This window comes from Hyalella azteca, unplaced genomic scaffold (genome assembly GCF_000764305.2).
Source record: "Hyalella azteca isolate HAZT.00-mixed unplaced genomic scaffold, Hazt_2.0.2 contig3814, whole genome shotgun sequence".
Classification (NCBI taxonomy): domain Eukaryota; kingdom Metazoa; phylum Arthropoda; class Malacostraca; order Amphipoda; family Hyalellidae; genus Hyalella; species Hyalella azteca.
The window spans coordinates 152,292-168,462 of NW_025934048.1; the positions used below are offsets into that span (position 1 = coordinate 152,292).

A 16,171-nucleotide genomic window follows, 5' to 3' on the forward strand; every position below is an offset into this window, starting at 1 on the left:
ATCAATAAGTTATAGCTTTAATGAATTTTAATTGCAATAAATTATCATTAGATTATTCTGAATTTTATTGACATGGCGTTCGTTGTGAGCGGTTTGTGTTCATGGTTGAATTAATACAGTATTAATTCAACCATGATTTGTGTTGCTCTAGCCGTTCTCGGCACAGATGTTGTTGAACAAGGAAGCTCTCACGCAAGTCTTCACGGTAGACAATGAGGACAAGTTTGAAGCGACTTCACACTCTAGTGAGAGCCCTGCAGGCCTCAGGTTTCTTTCCAGAACTTTGTTATTAGTTCCAGAAAGTTCTTTAATAAACTCATCAATGGACGAGCCTCCTTGAGTCTCAATCGCAGAACCTATCTCCTCCTAAATGCTTGGAGGAGAGCTTGCCAGGCTAGGAGCATACTTCTATCTTCGGTTGCTTCTTGCAACTTCGCAATCATTGTTGTTGATGTTCTAAATAATTTGCTCTGGAAATAGCTGGGGATTTCGATTCTATTGCTAGAGGTTCATTGAATTCATGGGTCGCTGATTTTTTTTCATATTTATTAGTCACACCAGCATGCTTCTGTGTCGCCTATCTTTAATGAAGGTTTAGGTTATTCAAGTACCGGATTTTTACAGCATTGGATTTTGGTTTTTAACATCCTTGACTTGAATGAAAAAGTTAATGTCACCTTATTCAATAAAATAATGCAGAAAGCACAAAAATTATTCTCTTGCATGTTCTTTAAGAAAATTATTCAAAATAACTCGGAGGCCAAATAACCTACTTTCTGGAAATAACCTACTTTATTTGGCAGAAACGGATAAATGTATTTAAGAAATAAAATTCACTTCAAATCGAAAGGTCCTTCATAGTGGTAATATTCCTCTCAACTTTTAAAGTCCTTCACATCGATAAAATTCCTCAACTTTAAAGTCCTTGACAGTGATAATATTCCTCAACTTTAAAGTCCTTCACAGTGATGATATTCCTCAACTTTAAAGTCCTTCACAGTGATAATATTCCTCAACTTAAAAGTCCTTCTCAGTGATAATTTTCCTCAACTTTAAAGTCCTTCGCAGTGATGATATTCCTCAACTTTAAAGTCCTTCACAGTGATAACATTCCTCAACTTAAAAGTCCTTCTCAGTGATAATTTTCCTCAACTTTAAAGTCCTTTGCAGTGATAATGTTCCTCAACTTTAAGTCCTTCACAGTGATAATTTTCCTCAACTTTAAAGTCCTTTGCAGTGATGATATTCCTCAACTTTAAAGTCCTTCACGGTGATTATATTTCTCAACTTTAAAGTCCTTCACAGTGGTGTCTTTAAAGTCCTTCAACTTTAAACGCAGATTTTAAGCAAATTTCTATGACCGGGAGAGGTCCGCAAGACAATGATCGGATGGAAACTCTCAAATTTGATGTCGAATCAATGCAAAACTTTTTTCAATTTCAAAAAACTTTGCCCTGGAAATTATTTTTCTTCATTGTAGAGTGCTGGGATTTGGATTATCGTCACTTTATTTTCTCCATAATTTAATCTTTACTTTTGAAAGCTTCCGCGATGAATAAAATAATTATTTGTATTTTAGTACTTTTATAGCTACGAGTTTTTTTTTCTTAGAAAAAAAATTTCAATCTCTTTATAGTTTATATGAGCCTATACGTGAATAATAACCGTAATCAATTGTCCCTATCTATATCTTGATGCATTCTTTTAGGAATTTTGGGGATTGAAACTGAAGTAAACCTAATAAATAGTTTTATAATTTTACTCATATTTTGAAAAAAAAAATTCGAATCATGGATCATTTTGTCAATTGTCGATATTAAAGGGCATTCTAAAAACGTTGCGCGCAGAATTAATACAAATATCAATATATGTACTTCCTTAAAGTTTTACCCTAAAAATAAGCCAATAGTTTAATTTTTAAATTTGAATTTACAGTAGACCAATAACAGCAGAGTTTTTTTATCGCTAATCAGTCATTTCAAAAAATCTTAACCAAACTCCAACCTTTTCTGAAGTATTGAAGCTTATTCGAAAATATTTTTACTATAATTTTCTGCTAGATTACTGATTTTTCTCTACAAATTTTTCACTCGGTCGCCAATATTCATAAACCAATTTTTCACTTGGTAAAATATTCCTACACCAATTTTCCACTTGGTAAAATATTCTTACACCAATTTTCCACTTGGTAAAATATTCCTATACCTATTTTCCACTTGGTCCAATATTCCAACACCAATTTTACTTTTGGTCCAATATTCCTACACTAATTTTCCACCTGGTAAAATATTCCTACACCAATTTTCCACTTGGTCCAATATTCCAATACCAATTTTCCACTTGATCCGATATTGTTCCACCAATTTTTATACATGGTCCAATATTCCGACACCAATTTTCCACTTGGTCCAATATTCCGACACCACTTTTCCACCAAATGCAATATCAAAACAATAATTTATAACCGGTTGTGATAAACGATCCCACGAGACCGATTTTTGCACATATGCTCGTCAACGACCAGCTTCTGGCCCATTTCCGATTAGTCGACGCTCACTTTTTGTGAATTTGCGACTGAGGTATCCCTATTCATTGCAAATTATTCATGTTATATACGCAACTTTTTTATTTGACGCACTAATTCTAAAGGTTTCAGCGTGGAAAAATCTGTATTTACCCGAAAAATTTCCTTCCCAAATTATTCCATTTTCGTGATGAATAGAATTTCTATGACATTTGGCTTGTCATGTATAAATACAAATAAAAGATATTGAAATTTAATCTTACCTAAATTTTTTAATTTCGCCGTTTAAAATTTCAGTCACACTGTGTTTTATATTAACAATAGAGTTTGTTTAATTCTCTAGATGTCGACTTATCCCTATGTCTTATGGCAGGTCTTTATGCTAACGCTTTCGAAACTTAAGCTGGCACTAAAAACTTTCGATGATCCCTTTACATGGGTACTTTAAAATTAGGAGCGGCACAAATCTTAAAGTGATTTGAATTTTGAATAACTTTTGCTTCAAAAGAATGGAAACATTTCAATAGCATTACATTGTGTTGAGATGCATGTAAAGAAAAATGGCTAATAAAAGATAATAATCAAGCTAAATCAGAAGATTTTTCATAAATGAAGGAAAATAACATTTTTCACAAACAATAATCCGAAAGTGATCGTAATTTCATCCAGGTACCAGACCCAAAATTCGAGTGAACAAACAGATCAGGACAAAAAAAATCTGTCCGCAACAATATTCTTACCGGGAAAGATTTCTTCCATTAACGGCACAATTCTGTCTCTGCAGATACGCTGGTACAATTCTGTCTCTGTAGATACGCTGGCACAATTCTGTCTCTGTAGATACGCTGGCACAATTCTGATGCCTCTGTAGAAACGCTGGTACAATTCTGTCTCTGCAGATACGCTGGCACAATAATTCTGTCTCTGTAGATACGCTGGCACAATTCTGTCTCTGCAGATACGCGGGCACAATTCTTTATATATATCCCTGCAGATACGCTGGTAAAATTATATCTCTGCAGATACACTACTGCAATTAAATCTTTGCAGATACAGTAGCGCAATTTCATTTCGGCATATATGCTGGCGCAATTCTATCTCTGCAGAGACACAGAAATCGACTGCTGACGCCTTCAGAATTTGCCGCATCCCAAATCTCTGGTCAGCGATATTAAGCTTTCGAGACAGCGCCTCAAAGGCTCCAATGAAATCGGGTTACATGAAATCAGTCATGAATTCGAATAAATAAATTAATAACAACGTTCTGCGCAGTCCCCTGATTCTTGTACATTCTAACCTTAAATACTAAAATTCTACCCATAGTCATGATACCGTACCGTGACGTAAAATAACGTTGAGCGTTAATAAGTTTATAATTTCCTGGTAAACCTTAGCTTCAATAATAAGAAACATTTCACTGATTTACTTGTTTCATGTCTTACACGTTGTTTGCGAGTGCGCTAAAATATTTTTAGCGCATTTTCTCATTTATGGAAAAAATTCACTATTGTGCTCGCCTTGTCCGCCCGTCCGTCTGTCTGTCTTTCCGTCCGTCTGTCCGTCCGTCTGTCCGTGACCTCAAGTTTTCGTCGACGAGAAAATGCTCTCTCTGTCACTCACTGCAGTGAGTACTGAGTTATATTTTTTACACGTGATTATACACATTTTTTACACGTTTTACATGATTTACACGTTGTTTGTGAGTGCGCTAAAAATATTTTTTTCTATTTCAGATGGAGCTTCGAGAATATGATCGTCTTCGTGCGATGTACGACGCACTGCAAATCGCCAACATTGCAGATCTGGTAAGTAAATAGATATATAAAAATTTTACACGTTGTCAAATTAGTTCATAACCGTATTAAATTTATTTTATTCCCTTTCATTAAAAAAATATATCCAATGGTAACTAGATTTACATATGTTGAATTTTTAATATTTTCATACGTATGTTTAGGCATTAATTTCATTATTTCGTTTAATTCATTTGAAAAAGATCTGCAGTTTCTTTGCTTAAGATCCTACATTCAATTTTATTTCCATGATCGATCAAATTTACGCTGTTTCGTACTTGCATCGCTTCGAATAAATGTTGGCGTCCGCAAAATGCAATTTATGCAGGTTTTGTTCCAATTAAAAACAAATTTCATATTAATTTGTTGTCCACGGCTATATAAGAAATTGCTTGGCTGTCAAATTAACAACTCAAGAGATTGGCTGTCAAGAAGACAAGAAGAAATTAACAAGAAGAAATTGCTTGGCTGTCAAATTAACAACTCAATATAAATTTCTACGCAATCGAACATCAAATACTGTAAATAGTGACTTGGAAGAGCTCCGAGATAATCAAGGAGCCAATGCAGCCAGCGAGTTAATGTATGTATTTAAGTACAAATATCAGGGTATAGTTAGGAGGGCTTTGTGAGGGCCGCCTGCTAATTGTTAGCTGCCCTTAAGGCTTCTAATGAAGTCATTTGCATGTACATGAGGGCCTCAAGGACTCCATGTTTCTTGCACTTAATATCATCAATGCAATATACTCAAGCATTTAATGTAAGCGATGTCCAGACATTACTGTCAATAACATCGAATAATTACTCTTAATAATATCGAACGCTTACTGTCAGATGAATCTATCAATTACTATCCGAAATTTCCAACAATTATCTTCTGCAATATTCAGCAATTACTTTTCGTAATATCTATAAATTACTGTAATTAATATCCAGCAAGCACTGTCTGTAATATCTATCAACTACTGTCTGCAATAGCCGACAATTGCGGTATGCATGCAAATATCCAGCACATAATGTCCGCCAAATAGAGCAACTACTGTCTGAAATATCCAACGTCTGCAATATCCATTAATTGCGGACATCAATATCAAGCAAATACTTTTTTAAATACTCAACAACTACTGTGTGCAATATCCAGCAATTTTTTTCTCAGAAAATTTTGCACATCTGACATTCGCAAAAATGAAATCCCAGCGTGCAAATTCCTGCATGTCTTGTTGCCAGTAGTTCAATCTTGTGAGCCAGTGCATTACCTAAATAAAGTAACGTCATGCATTTCCTTCCGAATTCTTGTCATTTTAAAACCAGTAATTTTCTGCAGACACTGTATTTCTTCAGCAACTTGCTTCAGACTTTATCTAGTATCAGAAACTTCATTTTATCGCTTTGATTTAGCTAAGTTGGAATCAACAGATATAATTTTCATCATTTCTGCGTTGTTTAATGAAAAAACGTATTATTGTTTTCATCATCGAATTCTAACTAAACTTGAAAAAAAATCTCGAAGATGATTGCAAATTTTCGCTGTAATTTACCTCGTTAGTAATTAAAAGGAATAAGTTACTAATTGAAAGGAAGGAGATCCAAAATGAATAAACTCAATATTTGCAGAAATATAACGTTTGAAAATCCCATCCATTCAAAAAGATTAGTCTGAATATTTGCTCGAGTTTGCTTCTAAATACCATCGATCTTTGAGCGAATGACGGAACATTGATACCGAGTCAGCCTGGCAAGCTTTATCGATCAAAGGCGCTGGGCCAGTGAAAAAAAATAGCGCCCCACATGAGCTATAGCTGTACTGCAAGCTAAGTGTTTTCCAATATGGCTGCTCTACGTCGGGGGAAAAAAAGAGTCTTTGGCAAGAAAACGACGTGTTAACGCTTGCTCCAGAGATCGCTTCCGACCTCGGGCATCGGCGTCACCATCAAACTGAAATCGATAGCCGCAAAACATGATGACAGCAAATAAATTTTATTTTAGGAGAGGATCGTGGACGAAAAAAAGGGGGATCACGAAAATATCTGATCAGATTTTATTCTGTCAGAAACGAATAATTCAATATAAGTATTTTTCTTCATTTAGTGTATTTATTTTTGGAATGCATCAGACCGTGTACCTAGTTTTGGTGTAGCATTATTTTCTTTCGTGATTAGGTGCTAAAACAAATTTTTAGATCTGATTACATCAAACTTTATTTGCTTAAACTAAAATATACAATCATACAAAAGAATCTTGTGTAGAAATCATTGTGATGAGAAGATTCAGCCACCAGGGGTCATACTTTCAAAACTCGCTAAGTGAACGTAAGTACTTACGCTCTATTTCTTGTCTATGATTGGTGGATTTTGCTTGAAAGGCCGTCAATGATTGGCTAATGAACTTACGATCACTTAACTTTTTTTGAAAGTATGGGCCCAGGTTTACTTAATCGCTTGCATTTGCAATCGTTTTAATCAGTACAAGAAGTTCTGAAACTAACACTCAGCAAAATTGAGAGGTTTTGTCAACATAGTAATGCATTTTTGCCCTTATTTGGGCTGTCCTTACACATCTTTGCCCGGCTGAAGTACGTATCAGGGCCCATACTTTCAAAAAAGTTAAGAGATCGTAAGTTCATCAGCCAATCATTGTCGTCCTTTCAAGCAAAATCCACCAATCATAAACAATAAATTAGAACGTAAGTACTTACGTTTACTTAGCAAGTTTTGAAAGCATGGCTCCAGTGCTACAAGCCGAAAGCGTGTCACTAATTGGACAATTTGATCTATTCATTTTTTCCGAGTGAGAGGTAGGCAGTAAATCTATTCAATGTGTGAGCAATTCAGCACTGAAATTAAACTTTTCTCTTCAGCGAAATTAATTATCAAGGTTCTTGAGGAAACAATAAAGCGCCATCTTATGACTGGCACTACGCTAATTAATTTACGGAGAAATTTTATTTGGAACAATAGCCCAGTGCTTACGCAGAGGTTAAATTTCTATTCGTTTTATTTTACTCTCTGCGATTGTTTTCATTGGAAATAATGTGGAAAATGGAAGTGTGGTGTAGTTTGTACTTAATAGGTTCAAGATATAATATCAATAATGTGAATAATATATGAAAATAATTTTTTTTATTTCATTTTATGGGTTAAATTCACTCCAGTTAAATTTGATTTAATTTATCAAAATTACACCGCTTCATTTCCTGCAAGGAATTTTCAAATTATATAATTCTCATTTAAACTTTTGCTGTGCCTCAATGGGTCAAGAATACAAACACTAATAACAAAATAAAATATATAAAATAACAAAAAAAAAAACATGCTCATTTGTACAACGCCTCATTCATATCCCTTGGTCATCCAGTGTATCGAAACCACAACCCTTAAGTTGTCTCAGTGTAAAAAATTGTTCTGATCGCAAATTCATTTAATTTTGATCATTTAATTCTGAATAAAATAATTTATTTAATTCTTATTAAAATAAGTTATTTATTTCTGATTAAAAATTTTTATTCAATTCTGATTAAAAGAATTCATTTAATTCTGAATAAAAAAATTATTTAATTCTGATTGAAAGGATTGTTCTGATCACAAATTCATTTAATTCCGTTTGGACAGTTAAGATGAAATTTGAAGATGAATTATGCTACTTGGGAACACCATTAAATTTTTAGGAAATGATGTATTGTTGTATTTTGATTGTAGCAAATTGATGTACGTTGACAACTCAGATGTTGGTACCCCACTTAAGAAAGCTCCTAATCTCTAATTATGTAATTCTGCAATATTCTTAATAACAATCGATTTTCTTAGTTTCGTATAAGGATTAGGAACGATGCGTTAAATTCCATTTCAATTGTAATTGTGTTCATCAATTCATAGTTTCATCACAACAAAAAGGTATTTCATAATCAGGTATGGTTGCTTTAATGTACAATTTGGACTTTGCACTTTTAGCACATTAAACACAAAATCGCATAATCGACTGTTCTAATATGTTATTACTCTTTAATTAGAAGTAATTTATTCTAATATTTCAGTACCTGAAGACAATCAATACCCGCCTGACAATCACATACCTGGAGACATGGGGCGGCCGCAATCTCTTCATGATTGACAAGCGCCAGCCAATCTCCAACAGCCTGAAGCTCTTCTCAGACCACATCCAGCAGCACCACCTCAACGACCCTAAGGATACATCCCACATCATCACGTTAGTAATATCAAATATCAAACTCAACGTAAATTTTTAACATCAACCTTTAATTGATCAAAGAAAAATTAATGGTCTGACTTTTTAAATACCTCCCACATCATCACGTTAGTAATATCAAACGCAACGTAAATTTTAAACATCAACCTTTAATCGGTCAAAAAAAATTAATGGTCTGACTTTTTAAATACCTCCCACATCATCACGTTAGTAATATCAAATTGAACCCAATTTTTTAATATCAACCTTAAATCGGTCAAAGAAAAATTAATTGTCTGACTTTTTAAATACCTCCTACATCATCACGTTAGTATATCAAATGGAACGCAATTTTAAACATCAACCTTTAATTGGTCAAAGAAAAATTAATGGTCTGACTTTGAAAATAGTCTTGTTTACGAAGACAACTGACTTTTTAGCGCATTTTCTCATTTATGGAAAAAATACACTATTGTGTTCGCCATGTCCGTCTGTCTGTCTGTCTGTCTGTCTGTCTGTCTGTCTGTCTGTCTGTCTGTCCGTCCGTGACTTCACGTTTTCGTCGACGAGAAAATGCTCTCTCTGCAGTGAGAGAGAGCATTATAACTCAGTACTGCAGTGAGTACTGAGTTATATTTTTTTAAACATGAGTACTTATGATATAATCTCATTGATTATGATTAAATTGTGCAGTTTAAAAGTTTAATTAGAAAATTATTCCCGCTATCAATTTTCGCTGTTTAAGAACTTTGCATTTGTAGTTAAAATTACGGAGGAAAGTCGCCCACTTAGCACGTGATAACGCGATTTAATGCAATCTGTATTTTATTCCATCTGGACGCTTTCATAAGAATTGAAATTGTGCGGAATATATTCCTATAAATTATACTAAGTTGATTGAAGATGGGTTGCTTAAAAGAATTTCCCAGAATGGAGTGAAAGAAATTTTTGTAGGTGATTTTTACATTGTTGGTCTTCAAACGTTTAGGATCTTTTATCATTACCCGCGACTGTAGACATCAATAATATCAAGAAGAAAATAATATCAGAAGAGAATATTGTTACGTTTTTTCTATGAACCTTGCCTCACAATGCTGATGAAATCTTTTTAATTGATACTGAGATTTTCAATGTTATCACATGGACATTATATATTATATTAAATATATTACATTTAATATATATAATATGTAATATCCATAATACTACATTGATATTACATAGTGTAAACTTATCTATTAATTAGGTCAACTTGCCTAATTTATTTGTTGTCAAGTGATCAAAATTTCACGATTCAAATTATAATTTTATATGCAGGGGTGAAAAATTCGAAAGTGGCGAGTCAGGAATGGGGATCATGAACTCCATCTGCACGACCAAGAGCGCCGGCATCAGCGTCGACCTGAACATGTATGAGCCTCATCTTGTGGCCTCTACCATGACGCACATGATAGGGCACAATCTCCACATGAATCATGATGAAGGTGAGTTGAGAATGTGTAGCATGACGCACATGAGAGGGCACAATCTCCACATGAATCATGATGAAGGTGAGTGGAGAATGTGTAGCATGACACACATGATAGGGCACAATCTCCACATGTGAGGTGAAAATTTCTACAATGAAAAACAATATTTACCACAGTTACCTCATGTGCAGAGGAAGTGTAGAGGATAGAGTACATCATCTTTTCCTTCTCCTCAAATGAATTATAAAATAAATTAACGAGATTTGTCAAATTTGGAAATTTTTATGACTTAACTTTGAACAAACAACTTTTAATTTTTTCCTCAAACCTAGTCGGATTGCATAGGTACAATTATACATGAACTCGGTGCGCTGTAAACTAATGTTAATATTACTAAAATTATTGTTAAGCTTTAAAAAACTAATTTTGTTTGACAACACAGGTTGATGAATAAATGTATAATTTGTCAATGGTTTTGTCAATGTCAATAATAATTTGTCAATGGATAATTTTAATGTTGTCAATGGTTCTCAGGTCGAGAGTGTACATGTCAGGACTGGTACGGATGCCTCATGTCTCGGAACGATAATTTTAATGTTATCAATGGTTAATTAATGTCAATGGTTAATTTAATGTTTTCAATGGGTAATTTGATTTAATAATTTTAATGTTTTCAATGGTTTTCAGGTCGAGAGTGCACATGTCAAGACTGGTACGGATGCCTCATGTCCCGGAACGTGGTAGGCAAGGACCACGTCCAGCCGTCCAAGTTCTCTAAATGTTCTCAAGATGATTACTACAAAGCGCTGCTTGAGAACCCCACCCTCAACTGCATACTCAAGAACCATAAAATACACTCTACTGGCGTAAGATTTATTGTTCTTATTGCATTTGTTTTTATTGTCAAAGGTAATTCTTACGAGCTGTGGTAATTCTTTCTTTTCTTAAATTTAAATTTCTTTCAAATTCTTACGAGCTATGGTAATTCTTTCTTTTTGTGGTGAACTAAGGTAATTTTTACGAGCCAAGCTAGGGGATGAATTCGTTTTATTCTTCGTTAAATTAGTTGTTCTTAGTTCGTTATTTCGAAAATTCATCGGCCATAGTTCAGGATAAGAAATACCGACCTGGGTCTCGAATGCGACATTTTATTCTTGCAAGAAAAAATCATTGCAAATCTTTATCCAAATTAAATTTCATGATTTTTATATTTGGGTTCGAAATGTGGTATAGCGTAAAATGATGAAAACGTCTCCAATGTGATTGGCTATTTTACGTGAATTATATCCAAAACTAACGCATTCTGACATTTGTCCCCATTTCCACACTTAAAAATGACAATATTACTAGAAGTTAATTTTTATTTAGTGTTATAAGTAAGTTAGGTTAAAAGTTAATTTTTATACGTTTACATATATTACTACAGGTTAATTTTTACTCTATGTTATATGTACTTTAGGTTATAAGTTAATTTTTATAAAAATTTTCAGTACAAGGCCCCGCCAAGCAACGCCATAGGAGGGCGCAGCTCGCTGTGGTCGCAACCTCACAACCCGCCCTCGGGAAGCAGGGTGATTATTGCACTATTGAAATCATAATTACATTCTAAATAATCATTATTGATGATAATAATTAGTCATCAATCCAATATTACAATCAATCATAGATTGGTATTATATTTAACATCGAAGTATTTATATTCGATTATAGAAATAAATTATGGATCATATTGTAGTGCTAATGTAGAAGTCAAGCCCGAAGGAAATTTTGTATGAATTTTTATAAATAATTATATATTTTTGATGATCATAAATGTCTGAATATGCACATGAGTCTTGGCGTCGCTACAAATATTTGTTTTGGTATTGGAAATCGGAACATTTTCTTATCAGTCGGCTTAAAGTGTTAATGTTGCCAAATTGGGGATTTTGACGGGAATTTTGCATGCCTTATCTCTAATCGTATGTTTAGCTTTCCTGTTAGAACTTTAGGCGAGTTGGAAGACAGAATCGATAGCTAAAATTAGGTTAAATATATATTAGGTTAAATAATAGAGATAGAAACGAATAGAACGAGATAGAAAATAGAGACAGAAATCCGAATAATTGATAGATTTAAAAGATAAATAGAAAGATAAATCCAGATGAACTAAAATTGTTTTCTTTCAGAGAGGCTACGCCAAGTGCGGAAACGGACGTGTAGAAGGGGACGAGCAATGTGATTGTGGAGAGCCTCAGCGCTGTGCAGAAGTTGACCCTTGCTGCGATCCTGGGACTTGCAAACTGGTGCTGGACGCTGAGTGTGCCAAGGGACCGTGCTGTGATAGCAACTGCCGGGTACTTGACATACTTTAAATTGACATACGTGACATTTAAAGTACTTGACATACTTTAAAGTGATGTAACATTGGTGAATTTCTGGTAAATTAACATAACATAACATAGTGATCTCGGCGCTGAATTGTAGGTCTGACGTGGCCTGTCGCCAATTCTTTTCATTTTCGTGCCTTGTTTTGAGACCGTTTTAACTGTTGAATTGAATTGATCAGTATCTGGAGACAAATACTCTCATGACATTCCAGAAGGCATGAAATAACTCCGATAACGAAGTCACTGTTGTGAAAGATTTCCTCAAACGATACGAAATGTAAACTGCCGGGTAAAGCTACTTGATATACTTTAAAGTGATGTAACATTGGTGAATTTTTGGTAAATTAACGTAACATAACATAGTGGTCTCGACGCTGAATTGTAGGCCTGATGTAGCCTGCCGCCGATTCTTTTCCTTTTTGAGGCCGTTTTAACTGTTAAATTGAATTGATCAGTATCTAGAGACAAATACTCTCATGAAATAACTCCGATGAACGTAATTAATGTTGTGAAAGATTTCTTCAAACGATACTAAATGTATCGCGCTAATTAAAAACCACATAAAACTACTACAATAATTAAACCCCATAAAACTACCACAAGAATTAAAACCACACGAAACTTTCACAAGAATTAAACCCACACGAAACTTTCACAAGAATTAAAACCACACGAAACTGCCACACGAATTAAAACCACACGAAACTATCGCTAGCATTATGTAATTTCATTATCTTCAATGCATTTTTCTCCTTCGAAGCTGCGATCTAAAGGCACTCCGTGCCGCAAGAGCATGTCGGAGTGCGACATCCCCGAGGTGTGCGACGGTCTGCACGGTACTTGCCCCATCGACATCTACAAGAAGACAGGCTCCAAGTGCGAGGGCGACAAGGGGTACTGCTTTAAAGGGAGATGCCCTACCAGGGACACCCAGTGCAACCACATATGGGGGGCTGGTGGGTGTTGAGAGAGACAAATCACACACTTGGGACTTTTTGTCCCTAAGGTGACTTATTGTTCCAAACGGGACTTTTTGTCCACAATGTGACTTTTTGTCCCAAATGTGACTTTGTCCCAAATGGGATTTGTTGTCCCAATTGGGATTTGTTGTCTCAAATGGGAATTTTTGTCCCAAATAGGACTTATTTGTTAAAAATGGGACTTTTTGTCCAAAATGTGACTTTTTCCCAAATTGGATTTGTTGTCCCAATTGGGATTTGTTGTCTCAAATGGGACTTTTTGTCCCAAATGAGACGTTTTGTCCCAAATGGGATTTTTTGTCCCAGGAGTGCGACGCACTTTTTGTTCTTGCGAGGCCCATACTATGCCAGTTTGGCTAATGCAAAAGGGCATATTAATGATACTTGCAAAAAGCGTTTCGCTATTTTGATGTTGACCCAATCATTTTAAAAATACATCATTAATGGTAAATTCTATTAGATGGCAAATATTGTTGTTATTCATGGTATTAATCATTAATAACAAATAATATTTCCACTGATGATTGTCACAAGTAACTGAAAATGTTGTTTCATTGAACACAATTGTGTTATTAATGATAACTGAAAATTATTGTGCAATGTCTTGATAAGCTTTTATGAAAATACTGCCTTGTAATTATTGTTCGTTGACTATGATCGATTCTTTCAACTCTTGATGTCAAAAATAAAATGATTTTCCGTCAGTAATTCTGCTTTAACATGTGAATATCTATCAATATTTATGTTTTTCAGACGGGAAGTCATCTAATGAGTCTTGCTACAACAAGCTGAACACTCAAGGCGTATTCACGGGTAACTGCGGCAGATATCGCAACGGAAGCTACATCAAGTGTGCTCTGGAGTAAGTCACACGAAATTGTACCAATTATTACAATTTTCTTATTTCATTCACAAAGATAGTCATCAACTCAGAGAAATGAGTAAGTCTAAGTCTAAATAACGATGCGCTGTTGCTCTTAGAGTGAGTCATTCTTATCCAATTTGGCCGTCAGAAATATGTATAAGTTTTGTTTCAGCGAGCGATCTGTTTGGGCTGTGGGTAAGAAAGTGAATCGAAATTTGCATGGACATATGCCCAATTAATTTTTCTGCATTAAAAACTCAAAGACTTTATAAACGAAATTTGCAAATCGGCAATTTAATATCCAATGAACAGACATTTTTATTGGATAACTATAAAATTTAAAAAAAAAACTTCATAACCTTCTTACTAATACATTATTTTCTTCATCAGGAACGCGAAGTGCGGGAAACTGTTTTGCCAGAACGGTCGACAAGCTCCCATCGTGTCCAGCCCTAACACCAGCTACTTCAAGGCGGCCTTCAACGTCAACGGCAGAGAACTCGAGTGCAAGTGAGCCATCCTCATGAGCAAATTTTTTGCTGAACGCGTGCATTTATCGGAATTTGACTTAAAAATGTATTTATTACGAATAATTTCAATTGTTCATATTTTTTTGCAGTAATTTTTTCCAACGTTTCGTCATCTTCGTTTCGTTTTCATTGTCACTCTAACCGTCATGATTTGACGATTAACCAAATTATATAATTAGTTATTATCACTTTCATAAGTTATAAATGGCGATGACAGCCATACGCAAATGGTTAAAAATCGATAGTTAATCTGAGGTTTAAGATTGATATTAATGATAAAGGCTCCACCATTCTTCAATGGTGCATCGTTTAATATTGTTATAACGACATGGTACACCGACTTTGATAGTTGCCGTTCAATGCTAGCTCATTAAAGATGGTCTTCCTTCTATAGTGTTCCAATAATGTTAGTTGTGCTTCAATGATATACTACCGCTTATATTAGTTGCTTATTAGACAATTATTATTATGTTAGTTCTTCAATGGTTCTACCGCTAATGATAGTTGTTTTTCAATTATACCACCGATAAAGATACAGTTCCTTCAATAGTACTCAGATAACGGTATTATTATGGTAGTTTTCCAATGGTACTACTGTTAATGATATTTGTGTTTCAATGATACCACCGGTAATGATACAGTTCCTTCACTAGTACTCCGTTAACGGTATTATTATGGTAGTTCTTCAATGGTACTACCGATAATGATAGTTGTGTTTCAATGATACCATCGATAATGATACAGTTACTTCAATAGTACACCGTTAACAGTATTATTATGGTAGTTCTTCAATGGTGTTACCGTTAATGATAGTCGTGTTTCAATGCTACCATCAATAATGATCAGTTCTTTCGATCACTAGTACCTACTCCGTTAGTAGTACTAACTACTTAGTACTCTGGTAGTACACCGTTAACGATAGTTATGTTTCAATGATACCATCGATCATGATACAGTTCCTTCAATAGTACTCCGTTAACGGTACTCTTTCTACAGGGTCCTGAACTATGACGACAGCGGCCATAATGACGACTGGTCTCTTACTCACGACGGCACCGCATGCGGGGAGAATCTGGTGTGCATTAACCAGACCTGCACTAGCATCTACGTGTTCATTGAGCCTGGTCGCTGTATGTCTAACAACAGCTACGACTGTACTGGAAATGGGGTGAGTTGTAGAAAATAAGTTGCTGGTGCACGATCAGTATTATGTTGCGCTAAGAAATGGGAAACAACTACGACTGCACTGAAAATGGGGTGAGTGCGGTAGAAAATGTGTTGCTGGTGCATCAACAGTATTATGTTGCGCTAAAAAATCGTCAACAGCTACGACAGCACTGGAAATGGGGTGAGTGTGTAGAAAGTGTGTCTTGCTAGTGCACGAACAGTATTATATTTTACAAAGGAATCAACGAGCGTTGATAGTAAAGTATCCCTGGATAACGAGAAAACGAGGTGA

At 34.9% G+C, this 16,171-nt stretch overlaps 1 protein-coding gene across 1 annotated transcript in view; it reads left to right on the forward strand.

Annotated features, from left to right (window-relative positions):
* LOC108674957 (disintegrin and metalloproteinase domain-containing protein 22-like) overlaps positions 1-16,171 on the forward strand; it is a 70,935-nt gene that overhangs the window by 32,567 nt on the left and 22,197 nt on the right. Inside the window, exons 6-15 of the mRNA XM_047879781.1 lie at positions 4,258-4,329; positions 8,348-8,520; positions 9,817-9,983; positions 10,656-10,834; positions 11,459-11,539; positions 12,137-12,304; positions 13,098-13,293; positions 14,071-14,179; positions 14,573-14,692; positions 15,709-15,880. Coding sequence (XP_047735737.1) covers positions 4,258-4,329; positions 8,348-8,520; positions 9,817-9,983; positions 10,656-10,834; positions 11,459-11,539; positions 12,137-12,304; positions 13,098-13,293; positions 14,071-14,179; positions 14,573-14,692; positions 15,709-15,880 — 1,437 coding nt within the window. The remainder of the gene's footprint in view (positions 1-4,257; positions 4,330-8,347; positions 8,521-9,816; positions 9,984-10,655; positions 10,835-11,458; positions 11,540-12,136; positions 12,305-13,097; positions 13,294-14,070; positions 14,180-14,572; positions 14,693-15,708; positions 15,881-16,171) is intronic.